This window comes from Otolemur garnettii, unplaced genomic scaffold (genome assembly GCF_000181295.1).
Source record: "Otolemur garnettii isolate 467f Iridium unplaced genomic scaffold, OtoGar3 scaffold00152, whole genome shotgun sequence".
Taxonomy (NCBI): Eukaryota; Metazoa; Chordata; class Mammalia; order Primates; family Galagidae; genus Otolemur; species Otolemur garnettii.
Genome location: NW_003852547.1, coordinates 516,324 through 542,972, shown reverse-complemented (window position 1 = coordinate 542,972; position 26,649 = coordinate 516,324). Strand labels below are relative to the sequence as shown.

General features: G+C 49.4%; 3 protein-coding genes across 7 annotated transcripts in view; 2 read left to right on the top strand and 1 right to left on the bottom strand.

Moving 5' to 3' along the window:
* GSK3A (glycogen synthase kinase 3 alpha) overlaps positions 1-4,726 on the top strand; it is a 10,193-nt gene extending 5,467 nt beyond the window's left edge. The window contains exons 5-11 of the mRNA XM_003799471.3: positions 451-581; positions 671-777; positions 1,748-1,845; positions 1,922-2,017; positions 2,448-2,634; positions 3,385-3,477; positions 4,037-4,726. Of these exons, the coding sequence (XP_003799519.1) occupies positions 451-581; positions 671-777; positions 1,748-1,845; positions 1,922-2,017; positions 2,448-2,634; positions 3,385-3,477; positions 4,037-4,110 (786 nt within the window). The 3' untranslated portion in view covers positions 4,111-4,726. The remainder of the gene's footprint in view (positions 1-450; positions 582-670; positions 778-1,747; positions 1,846-1,921; positions 2,018-2,447; positions 2,635-3,384; positions 3,478-4,036) is intronic.
* A 2,706-nt stretch (positions 4,727-7,432) lies between these two features.
* Positions 7,433-12,269, bottom strand: ZNF526 (zinc finger protein 526). 2 transcript variants are annotated; one of them, XM_023519019.1, is made up of 3 exons: positions 11,865-12,269; positions 10,184-10,287; positions 7,433-10,099 (listed from the first exon to the last, which is right to left on the bottom strand). In XM_023519019.1, the coding sequence occupies exon 3, from the start codon at positions 10,082-10,084 to the stop codon at positions 8,087-8,089; it is 1,998 nt and encodes a 665-aa protein (XP_023374787.1). In that variant the 5' UTR covers positions 10,085-10,099; positions 10,184-10,287; positions 11,865-12,269; the 3' UTR covers positions 7,433-8,086. The 2 variants fall into 2 exon arrangements, with proteins under 2 accessions (XP_023374787.1, XP_003799521.1); XM_003799473.3 differs by having other exon boundaries at positions 12,177-12,269.
* A 273-nt stretch (positions 12,270-12,542) lies between these two features.
* The window catches only part of DEDD2 (death effector domain containing 2), a 22,687-nt gene continuing 8,580 nt past the window's right edge, over positions 12,543-26,649 (top strand). Inside the window, exons 1-4 of one of the 4 annotated variants that reach the window (XM_023519020.1) lie at positions 12,543-12,556; positions 15,223-15,589; positions 17,575-17,697; positions 21,758-21,895. In XM_023519020.1, the coding sequence (XP_023374788.1) occupies positions 15,262-15,589; positions 17,575-17,697; positions 21,758-21,895 (589 nt within the window). In that variant the 5' untranslated portion in view covers positions 12,543-12,556; positions 15,223-15,261. Of the gene's footprint in view, positions 12,557-14,445; positions 14,634-14,663; positions 14,923-15,222; positions 15,590-17,574; positions 17,698-21,757; positions 21,896-26,649 lie in introns of those variants that run through there. The other 3 variants (XM_003799470.3, XM_012811201.2, XM_012811202.2) reach the window with 3 other exon arrangements.

Here is a 26,649-nt window from a genome sequence, read left to right as displayed (position 1 = left end):
AGTTTTCACTCTTAGATTAAGGAGGCTGAGCCCTCTTCGGAGCCAGTGAATTTTGGTGAGGGGGAAGCTGAGTGCCTGACTCCCCAGCCTGCTTTACAACAAGGCCTTCTGATGTATCTCTCTTATTCATCAGGCTTTTGCCAAGCAGTAGTTCTCGAAGTGTGGTCTAAAGACCAGTACTAGTATGGGAGGGCTTGTGAATACCCCATTCTAGATTCACTGATCAGGAACTCTGGGAGTGGGGCCCAGTGGTCCCTGTTTCAACATGTCTTCCAAGTGACTGTGGTACACACCCTTCACCCAAGGGTTTCAAACAAGGGCTTTCCTAAAGCTGCTGAGACAGCAGGGAGAGAGTGGCTTGAAAGGGCTTTGCAGGCTAAAACGATGTCACAGTGGTGTGTTGTGTGGGAAGAGCAGGGTTGACATCTTTCTGTTTTGTTACTGCCCCAGGTATACATGTACCAGCTCTTTCGGAGCTTGGCCTATATCCACTCCCAGGGGGTGTGTCACCGTGACATCAAGCCCCAGAACCTGCTGGTGGATCCTGACACTGCTGTCCTCAAGCTCTGTGATTTTGGCAGGTGGGCCTGACCTCAGGCATGGGTGGCTGAAGCAGCAGGGGGACTACAACTCTTGCCTTGTGTTTACCCCTGCCCATCTCTTCCCACAGTGCAAAGCAGTTGGTCCGGGGGGAGCCCAATGTCTCCTACATCTGTTCTCGCTACTACCGGGCCCCGGAGCTCATCTTTGGAGCCACTGATTACACCTCGTCCATTGGTCAGAGTTAGGGAGGGTTGGGGTGGGGAATGACAGTCTTGGAAGTTTTTGAGTTCTTGCTGTGTGCTGTGTGCCAGGCTTGGTGATAAAAGCTTAACATCTGTTCTTTTCTTCTGTCCTCATAAATTCGCAAGGATGATGCTGTCGTACGCTTATTTTATAGACGAGTGATCTAGGGCTTAGTGCTGTGAGGCCATCTATCTTAGTGTAGGGACTAGGCAGGGCTAGGACTTGAAAGCTGACCTGACTCCAGAGTCCATACCAGCTCTGGAACCTCCCAGTCAGCCTCCTTTTCTCAGCTGGGGGGAGGGGAGGGGCTAGCGGTGACATTGGAGGAACTGGGAGGCAAGGCTTTGCTACTGTGAAGGTGCAACTTGCTCTCAGGGCCTCTGTCTTTCCCTGATGGTGGGGACAACAGTGCCACCAACCAGGCACTGAAAAGAGGGAAGAAATGTGAAAGAGTATGACAGAACATTTAGCAGCAGGATAAGGAACATGTGGTCCCTAGGTATGAGCTTCTGCTATAGGGGTCAAGGTACAGACCAGGGTGGGGTGAGGCTGCCAGGCTGCCACTCTTCCCATTGTAAGATGAGGCTGGGAAGTGAGAAAGGCAGTCCAAGATTTAAGGCTTTACTTTTCTGTAGCCCAAAGAACACAGGTACCTCTTGGCAGATTAGTCCTCCTAGGCTACAGCCAGAGGAAGAATTCATTGGGGTCTCTTAGCAGAAGCTGTGAGGGCTAGAAAACACATCTAGGCTAGAAAGTGCATTAAAGTTGGGCAGACTTGGAGGTTCAAGGTTATGCTCGTGTTCTAAGCTGCGTATGACCTTGGGACAGGTGCTTTGTTTCTAAGCTGAGACAATGAGTCTCCTGACACCTGAGGATGGCCATGAGGAATAGAAGCATTTACGAGGTGCTGGGCATGGTGGTCCTGTTTGCCTGTTCTTGACCCTCCCCCATTTCTCTTCAGATGTGTGGTCAGCTGGCTGTGTACTGGCTGAGCTTCTCCTTGGCCAGCCCATCTTCCCTGGGGACAGTGGGGTAGACCAGCTGGTGGAGATCATCAAGGTGAGGGCAGGGCCCAGGGTGGGCAGAGGCAGGGCTCAAGGTAGGGGCCTGTCTCAGATCCTCCCTTTCCCTACAGGTGCTGGGAACACCAACCAGGGAACAAATCCGAGAGATGAACCCCAATTACACGGAGTTCAAGTTTCCCCAGATTAAAGCTCATCCCTGGACAAAGGTGGGGCAAGGCTGGGGGATTAGGCTACATGGCTGCAGGCTTGGATCCCCTTGGAGGCCAACTGGTCTGGTGACCTGGCTTCAGAATCATGGTTGGGAGGATTTGAACGATTATCCAGGGATCAGTAATTTCATCAGATTTCAAAGTTTATGGGATTTTAAAAGTTGAGGACCCACAGGTAAATTAAAGATTCCCATTTTTTATGGTTGGGGAAATAGCCTCTTGGCAGGACTCACATAGACATGGGACCTGGGCTGGCTGCTCACCATACAAACTGACCTTTCCCTCAGTGGTTGTGCCTCTTATCTGGAAGGTGGGTTTATGGGAGGCAGGCAGCAATACTTGCTATGGGTGCTGTGGTAGTGAGATACTGAAGTAGCCAGTGGCCTGTGGCTTCTCACCCTCACAACCCCATGCATCTTGTTTTTAGGTGTTCAAATCTCGAACGCCGCCAGAGGCCATCGCTCTCTGCTCTAGCCTGCTGGAGTACACACCGTCCTCAAGGCTCTCCCCACTAGAGGCCTGTGCCCACAGCTTCTTTGATGAACTGCGATGTCTTGGAACCCAGCTCCCCAACAACCGCCCGCTCCCTCCCCTCTTCAATTTCAGTCCTGGTGGTGAGGGCACAGCCTGAGATCTGGGGAGCTGAAGGGGCAGCCAAAGATAGTGAAGAGCTTGGTGGGGATCTGGGGGAAAGGGTACAGGCAGGCCTGAGGTTCAGGCCTGGGTTTAGCCCCCTAAATTCAGGGACAACCAAACCTGCTTAGGTTGTGCTCAACTGTGATTTGCCTTGTGTGAGGCTCTTTATTTTCTTTTTCTTTTCTTTTTTTTTTTTTTGAGACAGTCTTAGTATGTCACCCTCGATAGTGTTATGGTGTCATAGCTCACAGCAATCTCAAACTCCTGGGCTTAAGTGATTCTCTTGCCTCAGCCTCCCAAGTAGCTGGGACTATAGGCACCTACCATAATGGCCTGGCTATTTTTTTGTTGCAGTTGTCATTGTTGATTTTAGCTGGCCCAGGCTAGGTTCCAACTCGCCAGCCTTGGTGTACATGGCTGATGGGCGCCGACACTCTTTCTGGTTTTTCATTTAAAGAGTTCTATGGCAGGGTGGTGCCTGTGGCTCAAAGGAGTAGGGCGCTGGCCCCATATGCCAGAGGTGGTGGGTTCAAACACAGCCCTGGCCAAAAAAAAAAAAACAAAACTTCAAAAAAGAGTTCTATGGTAGAACTCTTGAGTGTTCTGGGACCACAGACAGCTGGCCTGGCCAATAGCGGGGTCCCCATGTGGTGCTCCATCATAATCCTAACTGGGTCTCCAGATGCCCTACCTCCATCCTAACTGAGCATTTCAATTTCTGTCTCTAGAACTCTCCATCCAACCATCTCTCAATGCCATTCTCATCCCTCCTCACTTGAGGTCCACAGCGGGCACTCCTACCCTCACCCAGTCCTCACAAGGTAAGTTGGGGGCCATCTGCTGAGTGTTAAAGCAGCATTTCTCAGCCATAGGAACATGGGGTTGTTTTCATAGTTACTGAGTTTCTTGAAGGTATTTTTAAGTTGTTGACATTTGGATGCATAGAAACCATATTTCATGAGATGTAAATGGTCACATCTGTAGGGCATCGTTGCTTACATTTGTATTTAAATGCTAACTGGAGAACTAAAATATGTTTAGTATGAACAAATAAAACATTGGGTTTGTTGCTTGTGTTCATAAATTGGGCTATTTTGTATAAAAATCCAGAATTCATATTTCTTGTGAGGAAGAAAGATCATGCAATGGCCTGCCTCAGAGTAGTCAGCTAGTGCTTAGTCCAAGCTACCCTCACCTTGCAAAGCTAGGTGCTCTGGTGCATCAGTTATCCTGGCCCTTTGGTATTTGAGTTTGTAACCCTAGGCCTAAAGTGACAGCCTTTAACCTTTAATGTAGTGTCTTACACTGAATTCCTACTTTGGGGGTCTGGGCATTGTCTCAAAGGTAAAAGGCTAACTGTCTATCCTTCCTCCTCTTCAGCTTTAACTGAGACTCAGACCGGCTCAGATTGGCAGTCACCCGAAGCTACACCTTCTCTCACTAACTCTTCCTGAGGGCCCCACCAACCACCCTTTCACTTCCATCTGGGAGCCCTACCTGGGGCTGGGAGGGGGCCATAGCCCATCAAGTTCTTGCCCTGGCTGGGCCCCTAGACTAGAGGGCAGAGGTAAATGAGTCCCTGTCCCCACCTCCAGTCCCTCCCTTACCAGCCTGCCCCCGTGGTGGGCTTTTTAAGAGGATTTTAACTGGTTGTGGGGAGGGAAGAGAAGGAAGGAAGGACAGGGGGATAGGGGAACGAGGACCTCCTACCTCCTTGGCCCCCTCTCCTCCCACCTGGCCTCCACCTCCTTCAACCCCCTCCCCTCCTTGTGTCCCTTGTAAATAGAACCAGCCCAGCCCCCACCTCCTTTTCCCTTCCTTGGCCCCCGGGTGTAAATAGATTGTTATAATTTTTTTCTTAAAGAAAACGTGGATTCTCGCCGTCCAATCCCACCCCTCCCCTTCCTACAGCTGTATCTCCCCTTCTGTCCCTGCACCCAAGGTCTCCTCCCTCCTCACCCCACCCTGGAGGGCTGGAGGAGTGGGGAGAGCTCCTGATGTCTTAGTTTCCACAGTAAGGTTTGCCTGTGTACAGACCTCCGTTCAATAAATTATTGGCATGAAAACCTATTTCCTGTCTGGCTGCCTGTTTCCACTGAGGTGAGGGGAGTGTCTCAGGCTGTTCTGGGACCAGAGCATGCTCCCTCTCTGACAGAGGAATGTCCGGAAGCCTGAGTCCCAGCCCTGGCACAAGTGCTCAACCTTCTCATGCTTTAGCTTTCTTCTCTGCATGTGTGGTGAGGTGCTCTGTCTTTATCTACTGCAGGGGCCTGGGAGGAGCCTGCCCTGTGACCCAGCATAAATCATCTGCTTCTGCTTAGGGAGGGAAGGATTAGCATCACAGTAACCAGTGAGAGAATTAGGGATCAAGGAGGTCAAGGCCATAGAGCTTAAGTAGCAGAATCAAGACGTGTGCCTCAGCCTGAACTGCTGCTTCAGGGCTGGGGGCGAGGGGTGTGGATGAAGAGGGGTCCCTTAGTCAAAAACTTAGCCTGTTTATAGTCTTTCCATTGAGTAGGCATGGCTGAAGGCAAACCAAACCTTGTTTTTGAATCTTCAGCAAGGTACCTACCTGGTTCTCCTCTTAGGGATGCTGGGGTAGAGTAAGGGCGTTCCCCTTTTACTTTTAAACATTCTGGGGCCAGATGGTGAGGCTGTGGGCAGAAGGAAATGCTATTTCCCCCATGGTGCCACATAGTTAAGTGTGAGAAGTGGAAGGGGACCTGGGGAGGAGCAACTGACATGTCTTCCACTTTTAAACAAAAAGGGAAAAAGAGTTTCAAACATGTCCCAGAGAGTTAAGGGACTGCTTCTATGGGACCTAGGCTCTCCAGCCTCCTCACACTAACTCCAGGGGGGGGGGGCATCTTTCTACTGCTCAGGAGAGACCCTTATTCAATACCATGTGGATTTCACCTTATCTGTAAAATGAATACACAGGCCACTGGGAAAGAGGGAGCCCTTGGGGCTCCTGGGGATCCCTCCCTCCTGGCTGCTCACATCTACCGTGTTTCCCTGAAAACAAGACCTACCCAAAAAATAAGCCCTAGTGGGATTTCTATTCATTTGTTAAATATAAGCCCTACCCCCAAAATAAGACCTAGTGATGGGCGTAGCTATGCAGTGTATCTGCATAGCCACGCAATGCATTTCCACCATACATTTCAGTGCAGAGTGGTAAGGAAGACTGGAATACCTTTTATTTGCCACAGCTCCTTTCTCCAAGCTGTCTGCACTTGCAGGGTGTTCGTGTGGTAACCACAGTCGCAGGCATCCTATTGCACACATGCGAATGGCTAGGGGAAAGGAGTTCACGCATCACTAGCGCCAGCCCCACCAACAAGGTCGGCTCCCCCTGTCAGGTTCCAGAAGATGACTTAACTATATTTGAATAAATGTAGATTGTTGTATTAGACTTAATAAAAATAAGACATCCCCTGAAAATAAGCCCTAGTGTATCTTGAGAAAAAGTAAATATGAGACAGTAGGCTCGGCGCCTGTAGCTCAAGTGGCTAGGGCACCAGCCACATACACCTAAGGTGGCAGGTTCGAATCCAGCCTGGGCCCACCAAACAACAATGATGGCTGCAACCAAAAAATGGCCTGGCATTGTGGCAGGCGCCTGTGGTACCAGCTGCTTGGGAGGCTGAGGCAGGAGACTTGCTTGAGCCCAGGAGTTGGAGGTTGCTGTGAGCTGTGATGCCACAGCGGGACAGCTTGAGGCTCTGTCTCAAAAAAAAAAAAAAAAAATACAAGACAGTATCTTATTTTTGGGAAAAGATGGTAGTTGACTATGAGGTCACTGAGGGTGTCCATTACCCTTATTTTATTCTTCCTGGACCATCTGCAGCCATGCATTCATCCTACTCTGACCCCAGAGAGATCTAACACCATATTATGAGTCCCCTTCTCCTAGAACTAATTCCAGCTTTCATGACCTTCCAAGGTCTAGGCCTCTATCCTGGAGAACTCCCAGCCCTAGCTTCATTCTGCGTCACCTGCCTGAGCACATGGGTTTATAGAGCCCTGGGAGGAACCTGCTCCATTGACCTATCATAAATCATCTGCTTACGTAGGGAAGGATTGTTATCCTAGGTAAGCTTCAAAAAAGCTGGGAATCTTTTCCGACTCCCATGACTTTTGATCTTTCAAGGCCTTTCAAATCATAACTGTTCTATGACACTTTTCCTCCAGTCAGAATGAATCCTCCTCTGACTGCGAGACCTTACACAGATTTCAGCTCTCAATCACTCAGCCAATTTGTACTGGTTACAAATGTGGGCTTAAGAGACTTCTTGGGTTTAAATCTCACAATGTCCTGACATATCAGTGAGACCTTGGGAAAATCTGTCCTCTATACAATAGAGATAATACTGATCTATGTCCCAGGCAGGCTTGTTGGAATTGTAGTACACACACAATACTAACTGCAGTGCCTGTTAGGCAGTCAACTGTCACTGTTATTATAGTTGTGAATAATTAGACTCCAAATATACCAAGAGCTCACCCTTGCAGGCAGTGCTATCTGCCTGGAATGTTCTTTTCCTCTTCCACTAGCAGATTTCTATTTTTTCTTCAGAGATTATCCCCTCTAGGAAGTCTGACTTCTGATCTCCCACCATAGAGGTCTGTCCCCTGCCTTGGGATGCCACTGTCTCTGTGCATCCCCATTATAGCTCTTAGATCTTAGTCCTAACTCATTTTTGACCCCAGCATTGCCTAATATATAGAGGGAGGCTTTAGAACACACAAGCTAAATGAATCAATGAGACATACTCAGAGAACAAGCCATCTGTTACTTGTGTGTGCTCCTCCTACCAGGCTATGCATGCCTTCTGAGGGCAGAGCCTACATCTGACTCACTGCATCACCCAGTGTGGAGCTGAGTGCCTGAGTACCTACAGATTTCTTTTGACATTGTCAAAATTGAGATGAAGTCAAGTGCCTTTCTCCAGCAGGCAGAGTCAAGTCCTGCCTTTCTCCAGCAGGCAGAGTCAAGTCCTGGGTACCCAAAGTCCAGGGAAAGCTAGGGCTGGGGGGACAGGCAGAGGATCTTAAGAGGTATACGAGAGTGCCCAGCACAGACTTGGCATGTGGTCAGTGCTCAGAAAAGGTTACCTTATGTTGCTGGGCACCAGGGTGATGCAGTGCAAAAAGCCTTGGTAAACCCTGCTTTGCAACATCCAGGCGGAGTGATCATGGTCCAGATCATGTCGCATCTCAGAGCTTCAGTTTCCCCTCAGGCAGAGGAAGATGAGAAGAGAAGCCTGGCATGGTTATTTTGAGGTGTCAGTGGGTAAGAGATTAGGGTGGCTCCTGGTATGTGGTGGGTGCCAGATCAGCTTGCTAGAGGTGGGGGTCCTCTCTCTCAAGAGGTATCCACACTTGCTGTTGCAACCAAATCCTTTTTATTGTTGCTCCTCAGCTCTATCACACGAAGGCTGTGTCCAATTGCAACAGCCCACTCGCTTCACTGGCCCCTAGTGCAGCCTGACACAACTGCAATGTGTCTTCAAGTGCCAGTGGCTGGGATGTCTCAATGATGGCAATGGTCTCCCCCAGCTCTGTGCACATGATAGTCTGCTGAGGCTCAGGGGCTGGGGCAGGAGGTGGTGACCTAGGAGGCTGCAGTGTCATAGTCCGGGCTCGGGCATGGACCCGCTGATGCAGTCGCAGGCCTGCCATGGCACGGAACCAGCGGCCACAGGTCCCACAGTAGTAGGGGCTCTTGTTGTAGAGACCAGTGATCGGGAGGCGGGGGGCACGAGCAAAGGCTACTGGCCGCAGGTGCAGTCGCCGGTGCTGCTGCAAGTTGGAGCTCTGAGTGAAGCGCTTGCCACAATCCAGGCACTGGTAGGGACGCACACCTGTGTGGGTCAGCTGGTGGCGGCTAAGGTTGGCCAAAGAAGCAAAAGTCTTGCCACATGAGTGACACTGGAAGGGTCTCTCACCTGTGTGTGTCCTCAGATGGTTGCGCACATGGATCAGTTTCTTAAAGCCCTTGCCACAAACTCCACAGCGGTGTCGCCGTTCAGGGGGCCCATGTACCGCACGCCGGTGCCGTGAGAGCCGGGAAGCTGAGGCAAAGGACTTAGAGCACTGTGGGCAAGGCAGCTGGGCAGGTGGGGCTGGGGGTGGAGGTGGGGGGCTAGGCTCAGCTGGAGCTGGGGAAGCTGTTCCAGCCATGGGAGGCACTCCACTTTTGCCAGCATGAGTGCGCCTGTGATAGAGGAACTTGGTCATGTTGCTGAACGTCTTGCCGCAGCGACAGCGATGCAATGGGTTGGCAGTGTGGGCCCGCCGGTGGGCCACCAATGTGAGTTCTGTGCCAAAGCCACGGCCACAGTCTACACAGAGGTAGCGGGCCTCCCCGCGGTGCAGCCGAAGGTGCTGCTCTAGTGAGGCTGCTTTCTTGAAGACCTTGGAGCAAGTTGTACACTCATGTGTGCCACCTACATGGGCCCGCCCATGAGCCAGCAGCCTGTTGGCTGAGCTGAAGCTGCGCTGACACTGATTGCAGTGGAAGGGGTGGGTTGCTGATGCTGGGCCACAAGCTGTCCGCCGGTGTCGTCGACGTGCCCCTGCTGAGGTCTGGTGCTGGGGACAATCCACACAGCCCTGGCCAGATGTGGACTTGTCACCTCCCACAGTATCATCACCAACCTCTGCCACTGCCTCCTCCTCATCTGTCTCTTCATCATCTTCTTCATCGTCATCTTCTTCCTCCTCCTCTAGTCCATTGCGCTCTTCTTTCTCTAGAGAGTCAAAATGGGTGCCCTGATGCTCCAAGAACTCCTCAGGAGTAGCACAGAGGGCAGAACACTCAGGACACTCATAGGGCTCCATTTTGACTTCAAGTGGTGGAGGGCGTGGAGGCGGTGGTGTTGGGGGAGGCAAAGGAGGTAGCACTAGTGGCTCAACTGCTGCAGCAGAAAGGTGCTGGCCTTTGCGATGAGCCACCCATAGCTCAGGCGAGGGGAACAGCACCTGGCATTCCCCACACTGATATTGGATCTGGCTTGCAGACTCCCGGAGGTGGGCATCCTGGTGGACCAAGAGCTCACTAGGGGAGAGGATGATCTGGTTGCATTCACCACACTGGAAAGGTCCCTCCTCAGAGCCGGGCATTAGCTCTGGTGCCAGGCCAGCATCCTGGGTGGTCAGTGCCTCTTCCTCTGAGACAGTGAGTATATGCTGCTCCTGGTGTGAGAGGACTTCCTCCAGCGTGTTGTAGAGGCTGCCACACTCAGAACACATGAACTGGTGGTGCTGGAAGAATAGAGATGAAGCAAGGGCCTCCCCTGGTGTCATCTCAGTCACCTCTGTTGACATCTCTGTCATTTCCCCTGACATGGGTGTTGACATTTCTATTGCCCCTGATGACATCTGTGTTGGCATCTCAGCCATCTCAGCCACTACCTCTGCCATTGCAAGGAAGGCAGCCTAGAAAAAGAGGGGTGGAAGCTGGTGAGACACTAAGGAGAGAAAGGATAGTCTCAGGAGTTTGCTTGTCATCCCATTACTTACCAGCTTCTATCAATCAAGAAGTCTTACTTCAAAGTTTGTATCTCAGTCTCTGAAGATGATCCTGTGTCTCTGAAGCCTACACACGCCCCATGGTAGTCAGGCATCTGCAGGAGAGAGAACACTTCTTAGCCTGGCCTCTGATACTGCCCTCTTCACCCAGAGAATCAGTCATCACTTTCTGAGAACACAACAGCCTTGCTTGTTGTACTGTTTCCTCTTTGTGCAATACCTTTCCTCCTTCTCTTACACACACACACACACACACACACACACGTACACTAAAGTGTTTAATTACACAGGCCCTGGAACCGAACTGCTCTTAACTTAAATCTGAGTTACTACTTCCTCTCTCCAAGACTATTTTCTCATCTGTAAAATGGGGCTAAAAGTAGTACTCACACACAGTACATGGTACTTGTTAAAGGTTAGCTATAACTATTACTTAGAGTTCTTCAGAAAGGTTGTTTTTGTATCCTAAGTCTGTAATGCTGCTATTTCTTCTGCCAAGAAACTTCTCTCTCTTTTGTTTTTGTCTGGCAAACTCCTACCCAGCACCTCTTTTGTGAGCCTTGTCTGGCAACATCTCTGCATCCTCAGGGTGGTGGCGACACTCTCCTCTGCAGGATTCCTACAGTATTCTATGCCACCCTTAGCACAGCAAATATCATACACTTGGGATGGCATCTTTATTACTCACCAGACTGAGAGCTTGAGAGAAATTCTTTTGAGGGTTTGATTCATCATGGGGGTTCCAGTTACAAATAAAACCACTTACTAGGGACAAGAATTTTAACTTTCAAACTTCCCTCTATGTGTCCTGTATTCCCTTCTACTTGTGTGAGCTCAAGTCAACTCAGTCCCTTTCACATACCAGGAGCTCAGAGGTAGATAATTGCCCCCCTCCCAGGCCTAGCCGCTCATCTTGTGAATCTAATGTCTACCTTATCTCTTCTTCACCTCATCTGTTAGTGCCAGAGGACAGGTGGAGTTTAGCTTACAGCTCTACAAAATAAGTTTCTCTATTAAGCTCCCAGAAGGCAGGGATTTTAGCCTGTTTATCACTGAGGTATTTCCAGGGCCAAGAATGATGCCTAGCACATAGTAGGCACTCAGTAGATAGTGAATGAATAACGATCCCTAGGGAAATGAGGCCCTGGGATTTTAACTGTCTCTGTGCACATTCCACTTCTATCAGACTAACTCTCCCATTAGACCATGAATTCCCATAAAACAGCCCAGTACAGACCCTGCTTTCTGTTGGTGGCTATAAATGCTCCCTGAGTAAATGATTCACTAAAAGCCCATGAGTTAAGCCGTTTATCTACTATTTCAACTTTCTCACTAATGTTTGAGTTGCCAGGAGTCTGCATACAACAGCCATTTCATAAAACATCTTCCTGGAATTAGTCAAACAGCGGCCCAGGAGTTCTATTTTTCCTTGTTTACAGCCCCACTCTGAACAGAAACTCCCTTCGGGCTAGGCCTAGTGCCTGCTGCAGAGCTTGCAAAAAGCATGCACTCAACAAATGTCTCTCGAGAAGGCGGCCTGGGAGGCCTGAAATTGGCACTTTGCTTGCTGGTCTACATTCTCCTTTCCCAATCTTGGATTGTGATCTACCATGGAGAGGAATGGGGGGGTTTCATACAGTAGATTAATAAGTCCGTCAAGGAATGAACTCACCAGAGACCTGGAAGTTCAACTTTTCCGCTGCACATCCCTTTTCTTTTACCAGACTCAACTGGGCAGCCTGAGAACTCCTTGCAGAGCGTTGGGCGTGGGGTGGGGGCGAGCTCAAGAGTAGGGTCTTCCACACCTCAATATCAACCAACGCTGCGGGGTACACAGGAAGGAGCGCTCTCCTTCCATCCTGCGCCGCTCCCGCCCTAGCACAGGCCCCAAAGCTCTTAGACCCCTGGTGTCCCCTTCGTTCTCGCTCCGCCTTCTTCTTACGCCCAGCGTCCTCTACCCCGGCCCACTCCGCGGCACCCTCACCAGTTTCTCTCGTCTCCTGCAGCCCCAGCGGCTCTTGACACAGACCCTCAGATCCAGTCTTGTGGGACCCCCTCACTATCCGCACCTCCCATTGGGCGGCGCCCTTACCCATGATGGCCAATCAGAACCGGTAGCGCAGGCACGCGGCCTTGCGCCTGCGTATTGACACTCAGGCGGGGCTCCATGCACTCTCCACGCACACAGCTGAGCCCTGTGGGCGGGGCTCGAGGCTAGGAGATGCGCCTGCGCAGTTCTCCACAGTCTGAAAGTTCAGCAGAAAGAGGTGGGCACCCTGGGAGAGCTTGGGCCCATGGGCTGCGGAAGACCTTCGACAGATGCCATTTCATAGCTGAAAAGACTGAGCATCTCTGACAACAAAGGTTTGGAGCTCGACACATTTGGTTTCTTTGCTGGCCTCAGTTTTACTGGCATAAAGTTGGTTTGAGTTACTTCACCTCAAAGGTTGTTGAGGGGATTGGATGATGTCACACACGTAAAAGCATTCAGCATGGCTCGGCGCCTGTGGCTCAAGTGGCTAAGGCGCCAGCCACATACACCTAAGGTGGTGGGTTCGAATCCAGCCCGGGCCGCCAAACAACAATGAAGGCTGCAACCAATAAAAATAGCCGGGCGTTGTGGCGGGCACCTGTTGTCCCAGCTACTTGGGAGGCGGAGGCAGGAGACTCGCTTGAGCCCAGGAGTTGGAGGTTGCTGTGAGCTGTGACGCTGCGGCATTCTACACAGGGGAACAGCTTGAGGCTCTGTCTCCAAAAAAAAAAAAAAAAAAAAAAGCATTCAGCACAAGGTCTGATACTCCGCGGGTGTCCAGCATAACCCATCTAAAAAGGACACAATCCTTCATGGCTTGTAAAATTGCTTTCCAGCCCCTCCCACTCCTGGTTTGATTTAATGATAGTCACTTAGGAGGCGCCCATTGTGTGTTTGGCTCAGGACCGTGCTTCTATAGGAGGGTGACCATTGCCATTCATTTTACAAGTAGGGAAACAGAGTCCCAGAGAGCAGACGGGAAGAAATCCTTCTTCTTCTTTTGTTTTTTTGAGACAGAGTCTCACTTTGTCGCCCTCGGTAGAGTCGGTAGAGTGGGTAGAGTGCCGTGGCGTTACAGCTGCCAGCAACCTCCAACTCCTGGGCTTAGGTGATTCTCTTGCCTCAGCCTCCCGATTAGCTGGGACTACAGGCGCCCGCCACAATGCCCGGCTATTTTTTTGTTGCAGTTTGGCCAGGACCGGGTTCGTACCTGCCACCCTCGGTATATGGGGCCGGTGCCCTACCCACTGAGCCACAGGCGCCGCCCCAGAAATTCTTCTGAGGCCACTGCTGCATACCAAGCAGAGCCAATACTGAGTCAGTGCCAGGCAAAACCCAGGTCTCTTGCCTTCCAAGGGGGAGATAATTTCGGAGTTAGGAACCAGTCTGGGGGACTTATCTCAACCACGTGCAGGCCCTAACTTTGAATCATCTAAGTGCGGGGTGGGGTGGCGGTCACACCCAAAGGCCCCGTGGCGAGGGGACCGCTGACAGCCTGACTCCGCAGTTTTGACTCTGACTTCCCCGACAGACATCTCTGGTTGGTGCAGGTTAGGGAATGGGCATCTGGGCGGCTCTGTAACCTTGGAGGGCAGAAATTGGAAGGGGTTATCAAGGGACTGTTCTGACCCCGGGTAGGGATGTCTGACTGCGATGAGGGTTCAGGGTGGATGCTGTTGGGATCCCCGATGGATCCCAATCGGGGTGGAGAAGTCTTGTGAGTTGTTAGGAGGTATCACTATGAGATGAGGAAGTACTGGTTTCTAACAGGGGAAGAAACTTATAGATGGGGGGCGGGGTTTCTGTTGACTCAGGGTGTGTGTGTTCCAGTCCGGAGCATTAAGGCATCACAGTTGAGATTTGATGTCTCACGACCTATTCCTGGTTGCCACTAGAAGAGAGGGACAATCTAATGGAGGAGTGTCAGGGTTTCGATCGTAGGAGGGCTAGGCACTCCTGTGAGTCGGGAATGTGGTTGTGGTCCATTGCCGCGAACAGCTGGGGCCGGTGGTAATGTGGCTGTCTAGGTCGTAATGAAGAGGGGGCTGTACTCCATGAGATGTAGTTCCAAGAAGTTGTGACATGGGGCTACAGGGACCCGGTGGCTTAAGTCACGAGTGGAAATTAGGGACCTTGGAACCCGGCGATATTTCAAACCCCAGACACGGCGTCGCACTCATTCTGCGCAAGCGCAGCACAGGCACGCTGAAACACTTCTGTTAGGGGCGGGGCTTAAAGGCATTCTGCGCTTGCGCCTAAGGGGCGTGGCGGTCGCACCTGCGCGAGTTGGGGGACGGAGGAGGGGCGAGGTGACGCAGGCGTAATAATAGAGAAGGTGCCAGAAAGATCCAAAACAAGTGGCTGCGGCCGTCACCCGGGAGTCTTCGGACGCCGGAATCTGGTGAGGAGGTAGCGTGGCCTAAAGGCGACGTTGGCATGTAGATGGAACCACCTAGGCGGTGGGAGAGAGGGCGGGATTGCCCCTTCAGGGAGATTGTCCCTTTGGCTTTGGACAGTGCCACCTGTGTGGAACAAATAGGGCTGCCTTGGTCGGTCCCACTTGCAGTTTTGGAGCTATACCACATGGGTGGAGCCGTGGACTAATAGGATGGTAGCACTGGGGAGCCAAAGGGCAAGTTCGGGCAGTACTACCCAGCGTCGAAGGGCAGCAGGCAGGGTGGCCCGGTATGGGCCCTAGGTTTGTTTGGGCCGCATAGCTTGGTCGGGTCCGGAGGCTAGTTGGGAACATACCACTTGGGGAGGGGCGTTCAGGCTTCTCGAGGCCCACTGGTCAGATCGACCGGGGTCTGGCGTCTCTACCTGTTACTAGGGGACCTCGGGCGAGACCATTCCCTTCCGGGGGAAGGGGAGGCTGAGACAATTGGGGTGTGGGAGCAGCCCTTCCTGGCGCGACAGGGTGGGGAAGGTGCATCGGCGGTGTGGCCTTCGGGTCCCCTCGTCGCTGACCACTGCCTCCTCTCCACTGGGTGGGTTCTAGGCCTCGGTTCTGAGCTTGTACCGCCTCCCTCCCCTGGGAATGGCGTTGTCTGGGTCGACCCCAGCCCCGAGCTGGGAGGAGGATGAATGCCTGGACTACTACGGGATGCTGTCGCTTCACCGTATGTTCGAGGTGGTGGGCGGGCAACTGACCGAGTGCGAGCTGGAGCTCCTGGCCTTCCTACTGGACGAGGCCCCCGGCGCTGCTGGCGGCTTGGCCCGCGCCCGCAGCGGCCTGGAGCTGTTGCTGGAGCTGGAGCGCCGCGGGCAGTGCGACGAGAGTAATCTGCGGCTGCTGGGTCAACTCCTGCGTGTGCTGGCCCGCCACGATCTGCTGCCTCACCTGGCGCGCAAGCGGCGCCGGCCAGGTAGGGTTGAATTGGGAGGGTGCCAGACTTCCGGTCAGGAGAAGGCCTTTCTCCTGCTGGGCCCCCATAGCGCCCTGATACCGACAATGCCATATCAGCCTGCCTGTGTCCTATTCCACTTCCTCATCTTCCTAGAATATCAATGAGAAACACAAGAGGGAGGAGGCATGACTTTGGGAGGGATGAGTTTGTAGAATTTGGCCACATCAATAATGATTATGGCCCTGTTTAAGGTGGGGGGGGGCTTATTTGTGCCAGGTACAGCTGTAAACTCTTTTTATGAACTTTTTATATAGTCCCAGTAATCCCACGAGGAAGTCCTGTTATTCTTTCTACTGTACAGGGAAAATAAGTTCAGAGAAATTAAACAGCTTACCCACAGATAAGAACTGAATCTGTGTACCAGGTGTGGGAGGTATAACGTGGTTTTACAAGATGTTTGTTCCATCAAGCTTGCATTTGGGGGGCAGTGAGACAAAACAGATAAGCACTTAACTTATTTTTAGATAAGGTTGTAGAGAGACTAGGAAAGGCAGCAAAGTGAAAGAAGTCTGTTTTAGATTGGGTAACCAATGAACTTTCTGAGGAAATGGCATATGAATTGAGGCTGTTCTGCTAGCTATGTGTAGATCTCAAAGGAGCAAATTCCTGGCAGCATCCAAGGCCTGAGTTGAGGATGAGCTTGGCATCATCAGAGGCCAGTGTAGCAGGAGCAGAGGGGATATAAACAAGGGCACAGAAGTAGGTGAGAAGCCATATTGTGAAGGGGCTTGCAGATAATGTAGCTAGAAAGTGTGAAAGCCAGGATTCAAACTTACTTGGTTTGTTGCCAGAGTTAATGCCCTTACTCCTTGTGAGAGAGGCCCTCTCGGAGGATAGCAGTCTTGAGGTGAGGAGCTGGGAGGGTTTCAGTCAGCCAGGAACCTTGTGCATATATACACTTTTTTTTTTTTTTGAGACAGTCTGTCACTCTCAGTAGAGTGCTATAGCATCATAGCTCACAGCAACCTCAAACTCTTGGACACAAGTGACCCTCTTGCCTCAGCCTCCCAAGTACCTGGGACTATAGGTGCCTACCACAAATGCCCAACTAATTTTTTTTTTTTTTTTTTGAGACGGAGCCTCAAGCTATCCCCCTGGGTAGAGTGCCATGGCATCATGCTCACAGCAACCTCCAACTCCTGGGCTCAAGCAAGTCTCCTGCCTCAGCCTCCCACAGGCGCCCTCCACAACGCCTGGCCATTTTTTGGTTGCAGCCATCATTGTTGTTTGGTGGGCCCGGGCTGGGGATTCGAACCCGCCACCTTAGGTGTATGTGGCTGGTGCCTTAGCCACTTGAGCCACAGACGCCGAGCCAATGCCCAGCTATTTTTAGAGATAGAGTCTAGCTCCTGCTGGTTTCTGACTCCTGAGCTCAAATGATCTACCTGCCTCAGCCTCCCAGAGTGCTAGGATTACAGGCATGAGCCACTGGGCCTGGCCCATGAACAGGCTTTTTAGCCTCTGGCTGGGTCACTGGCTCATTTGGGGAGGAGAGATTATGGCCTTCCCTGACCCAGAGTAAGCCCATGGGATTTAGATGACCAGGAAAAGGACAGCTCTAGGGAAGGGCTGACAGTGTTTTTAGAAAAATTTGTCTGAGGTTCAGGCTATAGAAGAGATCGGAGTCTGCAGAGAGGCTTCCTTATTCCTTACGGCCTCAGGGAGAGCTGGAGATAGTTGGTGGGGGGTGTGTGTGAAGAGATCATGTGGGGATCCTGACCATGACTACTTACAGACTGAGCTGTGTAGACAACAGTTGGCTGGCGTGGAGTGGTGACAAGTCGTCTGTCTCTGGAGGCAGCTGAGCAAAAGGTGTTTTAGAAGTAGATATTTGGGCTCTACCTGCTAGGGAACTTAGGCACCTCTGGTGCAGGCAGGCTTCCTTGTAAGAGTGGGAATTGGAGGCAGGCCGAATGCTTTTTCCCATTCTTCTCTTGGGCCAGTGTCTCCAGAACGATATAGCTATGGCACCTCCAGCTCTTCAAAGAGGACAGAGGGCAGCTGCCGTCATCGTCGTCGGCAGTCAAGCAGTTCTTCAGATTCTCGGCAGGATCAGTGGGAGACAGGTGAGTCCACCTGGGTGGGCATGAGGGCAGTGTCACTCTCTTCTTTCTGAAGCTAGCTGAACCTTCTCCATCCTGAGGGAACCTGAAGAGGTCTTTCTGTCTCATTTTCATTGTATGTGTGTGTTTATTGCTACAGAAATACTTTTCTGGAGCAGCATAGAATTGTGTGTGGTTTCATGTTTCATTTAAATAGCATTACAAACATTGTGGGTATTGTTCTTCATCTGGCTGCCTTCACTAGATATATTTCTGAGATCTGTTCGTATTCAGTACCTCTGATTGGTTTCTTTTACTTGCCATGCCCTAGTTAATTTATTCAATCTCTCCTCTTTAGTTTTCTTTTTATTATGTAAAATTTCAAACATACAGAAAAATTGCAAGATTAGTATAGTACTTTTCACTTATATTCAATAATTGTTAACATTGCTACATTTGCTTTAAATGTGTACATATGTAATTCTTGGGTTTTTGTTGAACTCTTTGAAAGTAAATTACAGACATCACAATGCTTTACCTTTAAATAAGCAGACATTTATGAAAAATAGGATTATCTACTATCACTTAAAGACCATTTTCATACCTAAGAAAATAATTAGTAAATGATATCCTGATGTTCCATTTTCAAATATCAGAAGATTGTCTTAATATTCAGAATCCATTTATAGTTGTTGTTATGCATTCGTTTGTTATGTCTCCTTTATCTTTTATTTTATAGAAACAGAAACTCCTCACTCCATTCCTAGACATTTTTGTTTTTTTCCTGTGACATTGACTTATTTACCCTATGAGGCCAGTTTTTTTTTTAATTTGAAAATTGATGATTATTTCATGTATTTGTTTTTGGGGGGTTTTTTTGAGACCAGTTGTTTTATAACATGTCCCAGTGTTTCTGAATGTGGTTAGATTTAATGTAGTTTACACCACATTTTTGGGAGGAATACTCCTTAGTTAATGCCATCTACTTCATAGTGAAACATATCACAAGGCCTTGTAAGGTCTAGTTTTTCCCATGTGACTGAGAAAGCTTGATCACTTGGTGAAGATGATGTCTGCCATGTTTATCCATTGTAAAGGGACATTTGATTTCCAGTATGGGTAGTAAACAACCTATGGGGTTATATTTTGGCACATCCTGTTCCCCAATGGCTATTCACCTGGTGGGTTTAGCATCTATTAGTGAGCACTGCCTGAATCATTTAGCACACTGGTCTTTGCAAAATGGTGATTTTCTTTTTTTCTACTTCTCTTATAGGCTGGAATTCTTTCATTTCTTTTCTCTTCCTCTCTCCCTCTTTTTTTTTTTTTTCTTTTTAGTGTCACTATGGACTCATGCATTTTTTTTTTTTTTAATTGAGACATACTCTCACTTTGTTGCCCTTGGTAAAGTGCTGTGGCATCAAAGCTTACAGCAACCTCAAACTCTTGGGCTGCAGCAATCCTCTTGCCTTAGCCTCCCAAGTAGCTGGGACTATAGGCACCTGCCACAATGGCCAGCTATTTTTTTTTTCAGAGTCAGGATCTTGATCTTGCTCAGGCTGGTCTCACATTCCTAAGCTCAGGCAGTCCACTCACCTCAACCTCTCAGAGTGCTAGGATTACAGGTGTGAACCACCTAACCTGGCTCAACTCAAGCATTATTATTTCTTTGTTATAGACAACTAGTCATTTTTCATATGGTTCTAATTGGCCGTCTTCTGTCTCTCTGACTTGTCTCCATCAATCTTTGGGTGCTGCCATCCTGCTTTGTGACACTGCAAGATGTCATAGGCTCACTTTGAACTTCCCCTTCTCAGCCTTAGTATCAGCTGTTTTTCAGGGAACCCTATTTCTTTGAGGCTTTGGTATTTAGGGAATAAGATCTAAATGCCAAGTGTGTGCATTATTTCTAGGCTCCTTCAGTGAACAGAGCTAGAGACTTTTTTTTTTTTTTTTTTAAAGACAGAGTGTCACTATGTGGCCTTGGTAGACTGCTGTGGCATCACAGCTCATAGCAACCTCGAACTCTTGGGCTTAAGCAATTCTCATGCCTCAGCCTCCTGAGTAGCTGGGACTACAGGCACCTGCCACATGCCCAGCTGTTTTTGGTTGCAGTTGTCATTGTTTTAGCAGGCCCAAGCTGGGCTCAAACCTGCCAGCTTCAGTGTATGTGGCTGGTGTCTTACTCACTGAGCTATGGTGCTGAGCTGAGACTTTTATTTTTAAAATAGTTCCTATTAGTGTTTTTAATTTAAAATTAACATTAGTGGCTCAGCGCCTATAGCTCAAGCAACTAGGGCACCAGCCACATACGCCGGAGCTGGCAGGTTCGAATCTAGCCTGAGCCTGCCAAACATTGACAACTGCAACCAAAAAGTAGCTGGGCATTGTGGTGGGCGCCTGTAGTCCCGGCTACTTGGGAGGCTGAGGCAAGAGAATCACTTAAGCCCAAGAGTTTGAGGTTGCTGTGAACTGTGATGCCACAGCATTCTACTCAGGGCTACAGCTTGAGACTCTGTCTCAAAAATAAATAAATTAATAAAATAAAATAAAAAATATAATACAATTAACATTACAAAGAATTTTTAATATTGAAAGTCATGGCCATTAACATTGAGATATGAATTTATTTGCTTTATTTTTACAGCAATAATAAAATAGCATCAAATAGATACACCATTGCTGAGTATATCTACTGAGTGAAACATGAGATTTATTTACAATTCTTCTCTGAGTGTATCCCACTGAAAGTGTACAGTCAGAATGTTTATTCTAAGTTACTTGCAATAGTTCTTTTCTCTGTGTATTCATGTTACAAATTATGTATACAATTAGGTTCATTTGTTTCTGTTTGTATTTAATTTTATGCTTTGTTTCTTTTTAACTTTTTGAATGTGTAAAACAGCTATCTGATTCAAAAGTTAAAGCTAAAGGCCTGGGGTACAATGGCTCATACCTATAAACCTAGCACTCTGGGAGGCCGAGGCAGGAGGATCCCTTGAACTCAGAAGTTCAAGAGCAAGAGCAATACCCCATTTCTACTAAAAATAGAAAAATTAGCTTGGCATTATGGAGGGTGCCTATAGTACCAGCTACTGAGGAGGCTGAAGTGGGAGGACCTCTTGAGCCCAGAAATGTGAGGTTGCCGTGAGCTAGGCAACCCCGTGGCAATAGAGTGCAACCATGTCTCAAAAAATAAAAAAAAAAAAAAGTCAAAACTAAAGTATGAAAAAGTTGTTCTTAGATAAATCATTTCCACTATTGCCCTACCCCCTACCCCCAATAGTCAGGTAATCAATTTCATTCATTTTTCATTTGTCCTTTGAGTATCCAATCTTGCAAATATATATGTATGTTATTACTTTTTTATTTCTTATTTTGTGTGCAGTGGCATGGTCATAGCTCACTGCAGCCTCTTAACTCTGGGCTGTGATCCTCAAGTGATCCTCCTGCCTTGCTGGGACTGTAGGTGTGCACCACCATACCTGGCTAATTTCCTTTCTATGTTTTATAGAAATGGGGTCTTACTGGTTTTGAACTCAATAGTCTCAGGTGATCTTTCTTTCTTATGCAAAGTGTAGCATACTGTGGTTACTGATTTTGCATGTTCTTGCTATATTTCCCTAAACCAGTGGTTCTCAACCTTCCTAATGCCACAATGTATTTTCATTGTTAAAAAGGGGTCGTGACCCACAGGTTGAGAACCGCTGCCCTGAACAATTTATCCTGGAAATTACTGTATCAAATTACTGTATTAAGTCCCCTTTAATCTTGGCAGATACTGAGTTGTTTTCAGGTTTGCGTGATTGCCCCAAAGGCTGCTATCATGACCATTTCCTGGTATAAGTGTGTGAAGAGTTCTCTAGGGCCAGAGTGGAGTGGGCTTGCTGGTTGGTGGGGTGTGTCCATCTGTTCTTCCAGATGATGTCAGGTGGTCCTCCTCACTTTTTAGACAGGGCCCCTGAGAGAGACGGGCTTATTCTGGCTCATCACTGAGGCTGCCTGAGGCTCTTCTCTTGGATACCCAGCATGGCAGTCTAGCTGTCATCTTGGTCCTCAGTCTGTCATATCTTTATACCCTCAGGCTCCCCTCCAACCAAGCGGCAGCGGAGGAGTCGGGGCCGGCCTAGTGGTGGTGCCAGACGGCGGCGGAGAGGGGGTCCAGCTGCTCCGCAGCAGCAGGAGCCAGCCAGGCCTGCTTCCGAAGGCAAAGTGACTTGTGGTAAGGTGTCTTGGGCCTTGGGTATGTGTATGTAGGGACTAGAGCAGGCTGTATAGTCAGAGGGTGGAAGAAATAGCCATTTGCCTGGGTCGTGGCACACCCAGCACTGAAGTTGCTGCTGTCATTTTACTCAGCACAAAAGGGTTGGTGTCCTTTTTGTTGCCATCTTGATCTTGTTTTTCTACGTGCTGCCCATTGTTGAAGGATCTACTTGTTGACCACCTCCTTCAAGAAGCTCTCCTGACAACCCCCCTGCCCCAAGATTCATTTGTTTATTCAGCAGACATCTACAGAGTTTACTTGTTTAACAACTGTTTTTTGTGTAGTGGTGGAATATCATGGGGCAAAAAAACAAGGACCCTGGGTCAGGCTGCATGATTCATGTCCTGGCCTTGACACTCACATAAGCTATTTGACCTTGGGCAGGTGATCGCTCCTCTCTTTGCCTCAATTTGCATATCTATAAATGGCACCTCCCAACTAGGTTTGTTGTGAGAAAAAAGGAGTGGGAGGGGGGCGCAGGGCAGGTAACTGGGGGATGGGTCAGCACCTGGATGGTTACATACCCTATGAAATGGTCCCTGCCCTGTGGAGCTGGCCCTTAGGCAACACACTGGTGAAACTAAACATCATTTTAGACAGAAATGCCACAAAGAGAATATGGGGAGCAGGTTGGGGAGCCAGTCAGGGTTGCACCTGGGCCTGGCAGGCCATAAGGTGGTAAGAGTTTGGATTTTATTCTGTCATTTTTTTTTTTTTTTTTTTTTTTGGCTGGGGCTGGGTTTGAATCCGCAACCCCCGGCATGTGGGACTGGCGCCCTACCCTTTTGAGCCACAGGCGCCGCCCAGATTTTATTCTGTCAAGTGCTCTCAAACTGTTCCAAGTAGGTAAGTGACGTGATCTAGTAATTTTTTTTGTGTGTGTGTGACAGCGTCTTATTTTCTCCCCCTTGGTAGAGTGCTGTGGCATCACAGTTAACATTAACTTCAAACTCTTGGGCTTCAGTGATGCCTCAGCCTCCCAAGTAGCTGGGACTACTGACGTCCCCCACAGCACCCAGTTATTTATAGAGATGGGGTCTTGCTCTTGCTCAGGCTGGTCTTGAATTCATGAGCTCGGGCAATCCACCCACCTCGGCCTCCCAGAGTGGTAGGATTACAGTCATGAACTACCATGCCCAGCCTATTACTTCTTTTTCAAGGAGCTTGATCCCCTCTGGAATCAGTTGATGACTGAGGGTTTATAAAGTGTCTATGACAGTGCTGGGCATCCAGTATGTGCTCCATTAGGTTTATGTTATACAGATTAAATTATGTGGCAGCAGGGAAGTGAGTGGAAAGCTGTGAAGTCCAATGAGAGGGGAAGGGCAGAGGTCTGGTCTGGGGTAGTCATGTTGGAAAGGTAAGAAGGGATGACTAAGGAAATAAGGCAAGATTTTGGACACAGGGCTGATTGCAGACAGGTTAGGATGGGTAAGTTGGAGGCTCTGTGGTGGAGACTCACCCTCAGACTCAACTCTTGAGAAACTTCATCTGGTCCTGTGGGGAAGAAACTGCTGTGGGCACCTTCTGCCCCATCTTGTTACTCCCTTCTCTGAGTTGGGTAAGCTGGGCAGTGCAGAAGGGATCAGATACAGTCTTCAAGCTTCCAGGGTTCCTAGGTTATATGGGAGATAGGAAAAGGAAATGGCAATTAGGCTGGTATGACAAATGCCACAGGTAGTGTGAGTACAGGGGCTCTGGCTAGCCCAGTTCTCTGTGAAGATGCCATGTCTACAACAAGCTTGAGGAAGCTGGAAGAGGAACTAGGAGTAGCATTCCTGGCATAGTGACCCATACATGAAGAATGTCCGCAGTGTGAAGTGGTCAGGGCAGAGTCAGCGTCTTTTGGGAGCAAAGGCTTTGTGGTTAGGAGGAGGGGGCAAAAAGGGATCATGAAGGTTTGGACTTTATTTATTCTAGGGGCAGGAGGGAGCCATGCAAAGGTTCATTTTTAATTCCTTCACCTAGTATTTATTAGTATCGTTTCTGTGCCAGGTGTTATGTGTATTGAGGACACAGAATTTGACCAGATGAAGCCCTGGCCTCGAGGAATTTATATTATAGTGGACGAGATATATAACTTACAAATAAACCAGAATCACATAACATCAGTGAGTGAGTGCTCTAAAGAAACAAAAAGCTAGGGAGGGTTAGAGAGAGTTGTGCCTTCTATGGAACCTGGGAAGGCCCCCTGCAGAAGGCCGGAGACTGTCTGGTGGTATGGGAGAGAGAAGCTGCAGAGACCTCGGGAGCTCAGGGACACAGGAGAAAGGGGTTAGGGGAGCAGGCTGATGTGGAAGCTGGAGGTCAGGGGACTAAGGAGGAGAGCTGTTAAGGTGCTGAGGCAGGAGATGGAAGATTAGGTCATCTCAGTGTCCCGGGGATACCTTGGCCTGGGGTGCTTCCTGCTGTCATCTGCAGAGCCTTCTCCAGCTCACCAAACACCCATCCTCACCTCCTCCTAGTGGCCCTCTGGGCAGTGGGTGTTAAACCCACTGCATAGATGGGACTGCAGATACCTGTGTTGGGTGCTGTCAGGAGGAGTAGAGCCAGCTGTGGGTCCTCAGATAGCTCCTGCCTTGAGGGACAGGGCATGAGAGGGTGGCTGCCAGGTGGTGACTCTCACCCAAGTCAGGCAGTAATTCTCAGAGTCACCAGGCTGGCTGGGCAAGTGAGGGAGTCACTGCCTCAGGAAGGACAGGATTAGGCCAAGAGAGGCTTTAGGTCTCTTCCCTGAGGCCAGGAGGTTGTTACCCAGGGTGTGGCTGGAGATTGATGGGAGTAAGCAGGTCTGACTGCTGACTCACCAGGCAGGGTGGGGCCAGAGTGAGGCTTTCCCCGTCCCGGGCACCTGTTTTCCTTTCTGAAAAATGGAGTGGCTTACCTTTAGTGAGGCTAAATGCCAGACGTAAAAGGAGGCCCTCCTGACCTGGTTGAAGAAGAGGCCTGGTTGCACCTCCTTACCAGTGACATGTGGAGGGTTTGAATCCTAGTCACCTGCACCTCCTTTGAGAGATACAACTAGACTCAGCTCACAGTGCCTGAAGGTGTGAGGAAGGGAACTTGGGGATCCTGGGCTTGGACACAGAATATCCTGAATTTTCATATGCCTTTCAGGGTCAGGGCTGGGCATGTTACGCACCTGATCATGAATTCTTTAGACAACCATTGAAGTAAGAGTGACTTACCTCATTATAAAAGAAGGAAGCAGGCTGGGGGATCGGAAGCCACTAGTCTGAGTGGCAGGGGTAAAAGAGCTGTTCATTTGTTTATTCTGTATGTACTTACAGAGCACTTACTATATACTAGGGACAGCAGGGTGGGAGGCCTTGCCCTCACTGAGCTTGTGTTTTGGTGGGAGGAGAAAGCCAAGAGGCAGAGATTCCAGTGACTTGTCAGGGGAAGGATATTCCAGATGGAAGAGACTGGAGGAACAAAAGCTAGAGTTGAGTGTCTGCCAGTGCTGCTTAAGAGGGATGGTGATGGGCTCGGCACCTGTAGCTCCAGTAGCTAAGGCACCAGCCACATACACCAGAGCTGGAGGGTTCAAATCCAGTCCAGGCCTGCCAAACAATGACAACTACAACCAAAATATAGCTGGGCATTGTGGCGGGTGTCTGTAGTCATAACGACCTGGGAGGCTGAGGCAAGAGAATCACCTCAGCCCAGGAGCTGGAGGTTGCTGTGAGCTGTGATGCCATGGCACTCTACCCAGGGTGACAGCTTGAGGCTCTATCTCAAAAAAAAGGGTGGTGGTGGTGGTGATGAAGCTGGCAAGGCTGAATGGAGGAGTGATGGGCTAGGAGGTGAGGCAGGAGAGCTAGCCAGGGCATACCCTGCAGGTCTGGGAAGCCATGGCCTGGAGTTTGCATTTTTTTATTTTTTATTTTATTTTATTTTTGAGACAGAGTCACACTTTGTCGCCCTTGGTAGAGTGCTGTGACATCATAGCTCACAGCAAACTGAAATTTTGGGCTCAAGCTATTCTCTTGCCTTAGCCTCCTGAGTAGCTGGGACTATTTTTGGAGGTGGGGTCTTGCTCTGGCTCAGGCTGATTTCGAACCAGTGAGGTAAGGCAATCCACCTGCCTCGCCCTCCCAGAGTGCTGGGATTATAGGCATGAGCTACCATGCCTGGACAACTTTGCATTTTTTTAAATTATGGAAAGTAGTTGGAAGATTTGACTGACAGGATCAGCTTTGCTCCACTCCTACCCTCCCCCCCAGCTTTTCTATGGAAGGTAGACCAAACACATAAGAAGCCCTCAGGGCTTGACACATAGTAAGCCCTCAGAGCCCCATCACCAAGCTTTAGCAGTGGTTAGCTTGTGTCTGATCTCATCCCATCAGTGGTGTTATTTTGGAGCTAATTCTAGTTTCATCTATAGATGTTCAACTGTGTGTCTCTAAAAGATAGTAATTCTTTAAGATGTTACATCAAATAAAATAGCAAATCCTTGGGCGGCGCCTGTGGTTCAGTGAATAGGGTGCCAGCCCCCACTGAACTGGTTCAGTGGCAGGTTCGAACCCCGCCCTGCCCAAATTGCAACAAAAAATAGCCAAGTGTTGTGGCAGGTGCCTGTAGTCCCAACTACTCAGGAGGCTAAGGCAAGAGAATTGCCTAAGCTCAGAAGATGGAGGTTTGCTGTGAGCTGTGACGCCACATCACTCTACCAAGGGCAATAAAGTGAGACTCTGTCTTAAAAAAAAAAA

Excerpts from the sequence above, each read along its gene's own strand:
- ZNF526 (XM_023519019.1), bottom strand. The coding sequence starts at position 10,084 with ATGGCAGAGGTAGTGGCTGAGATGGCTGAGATGCCAACACAGATGTCA.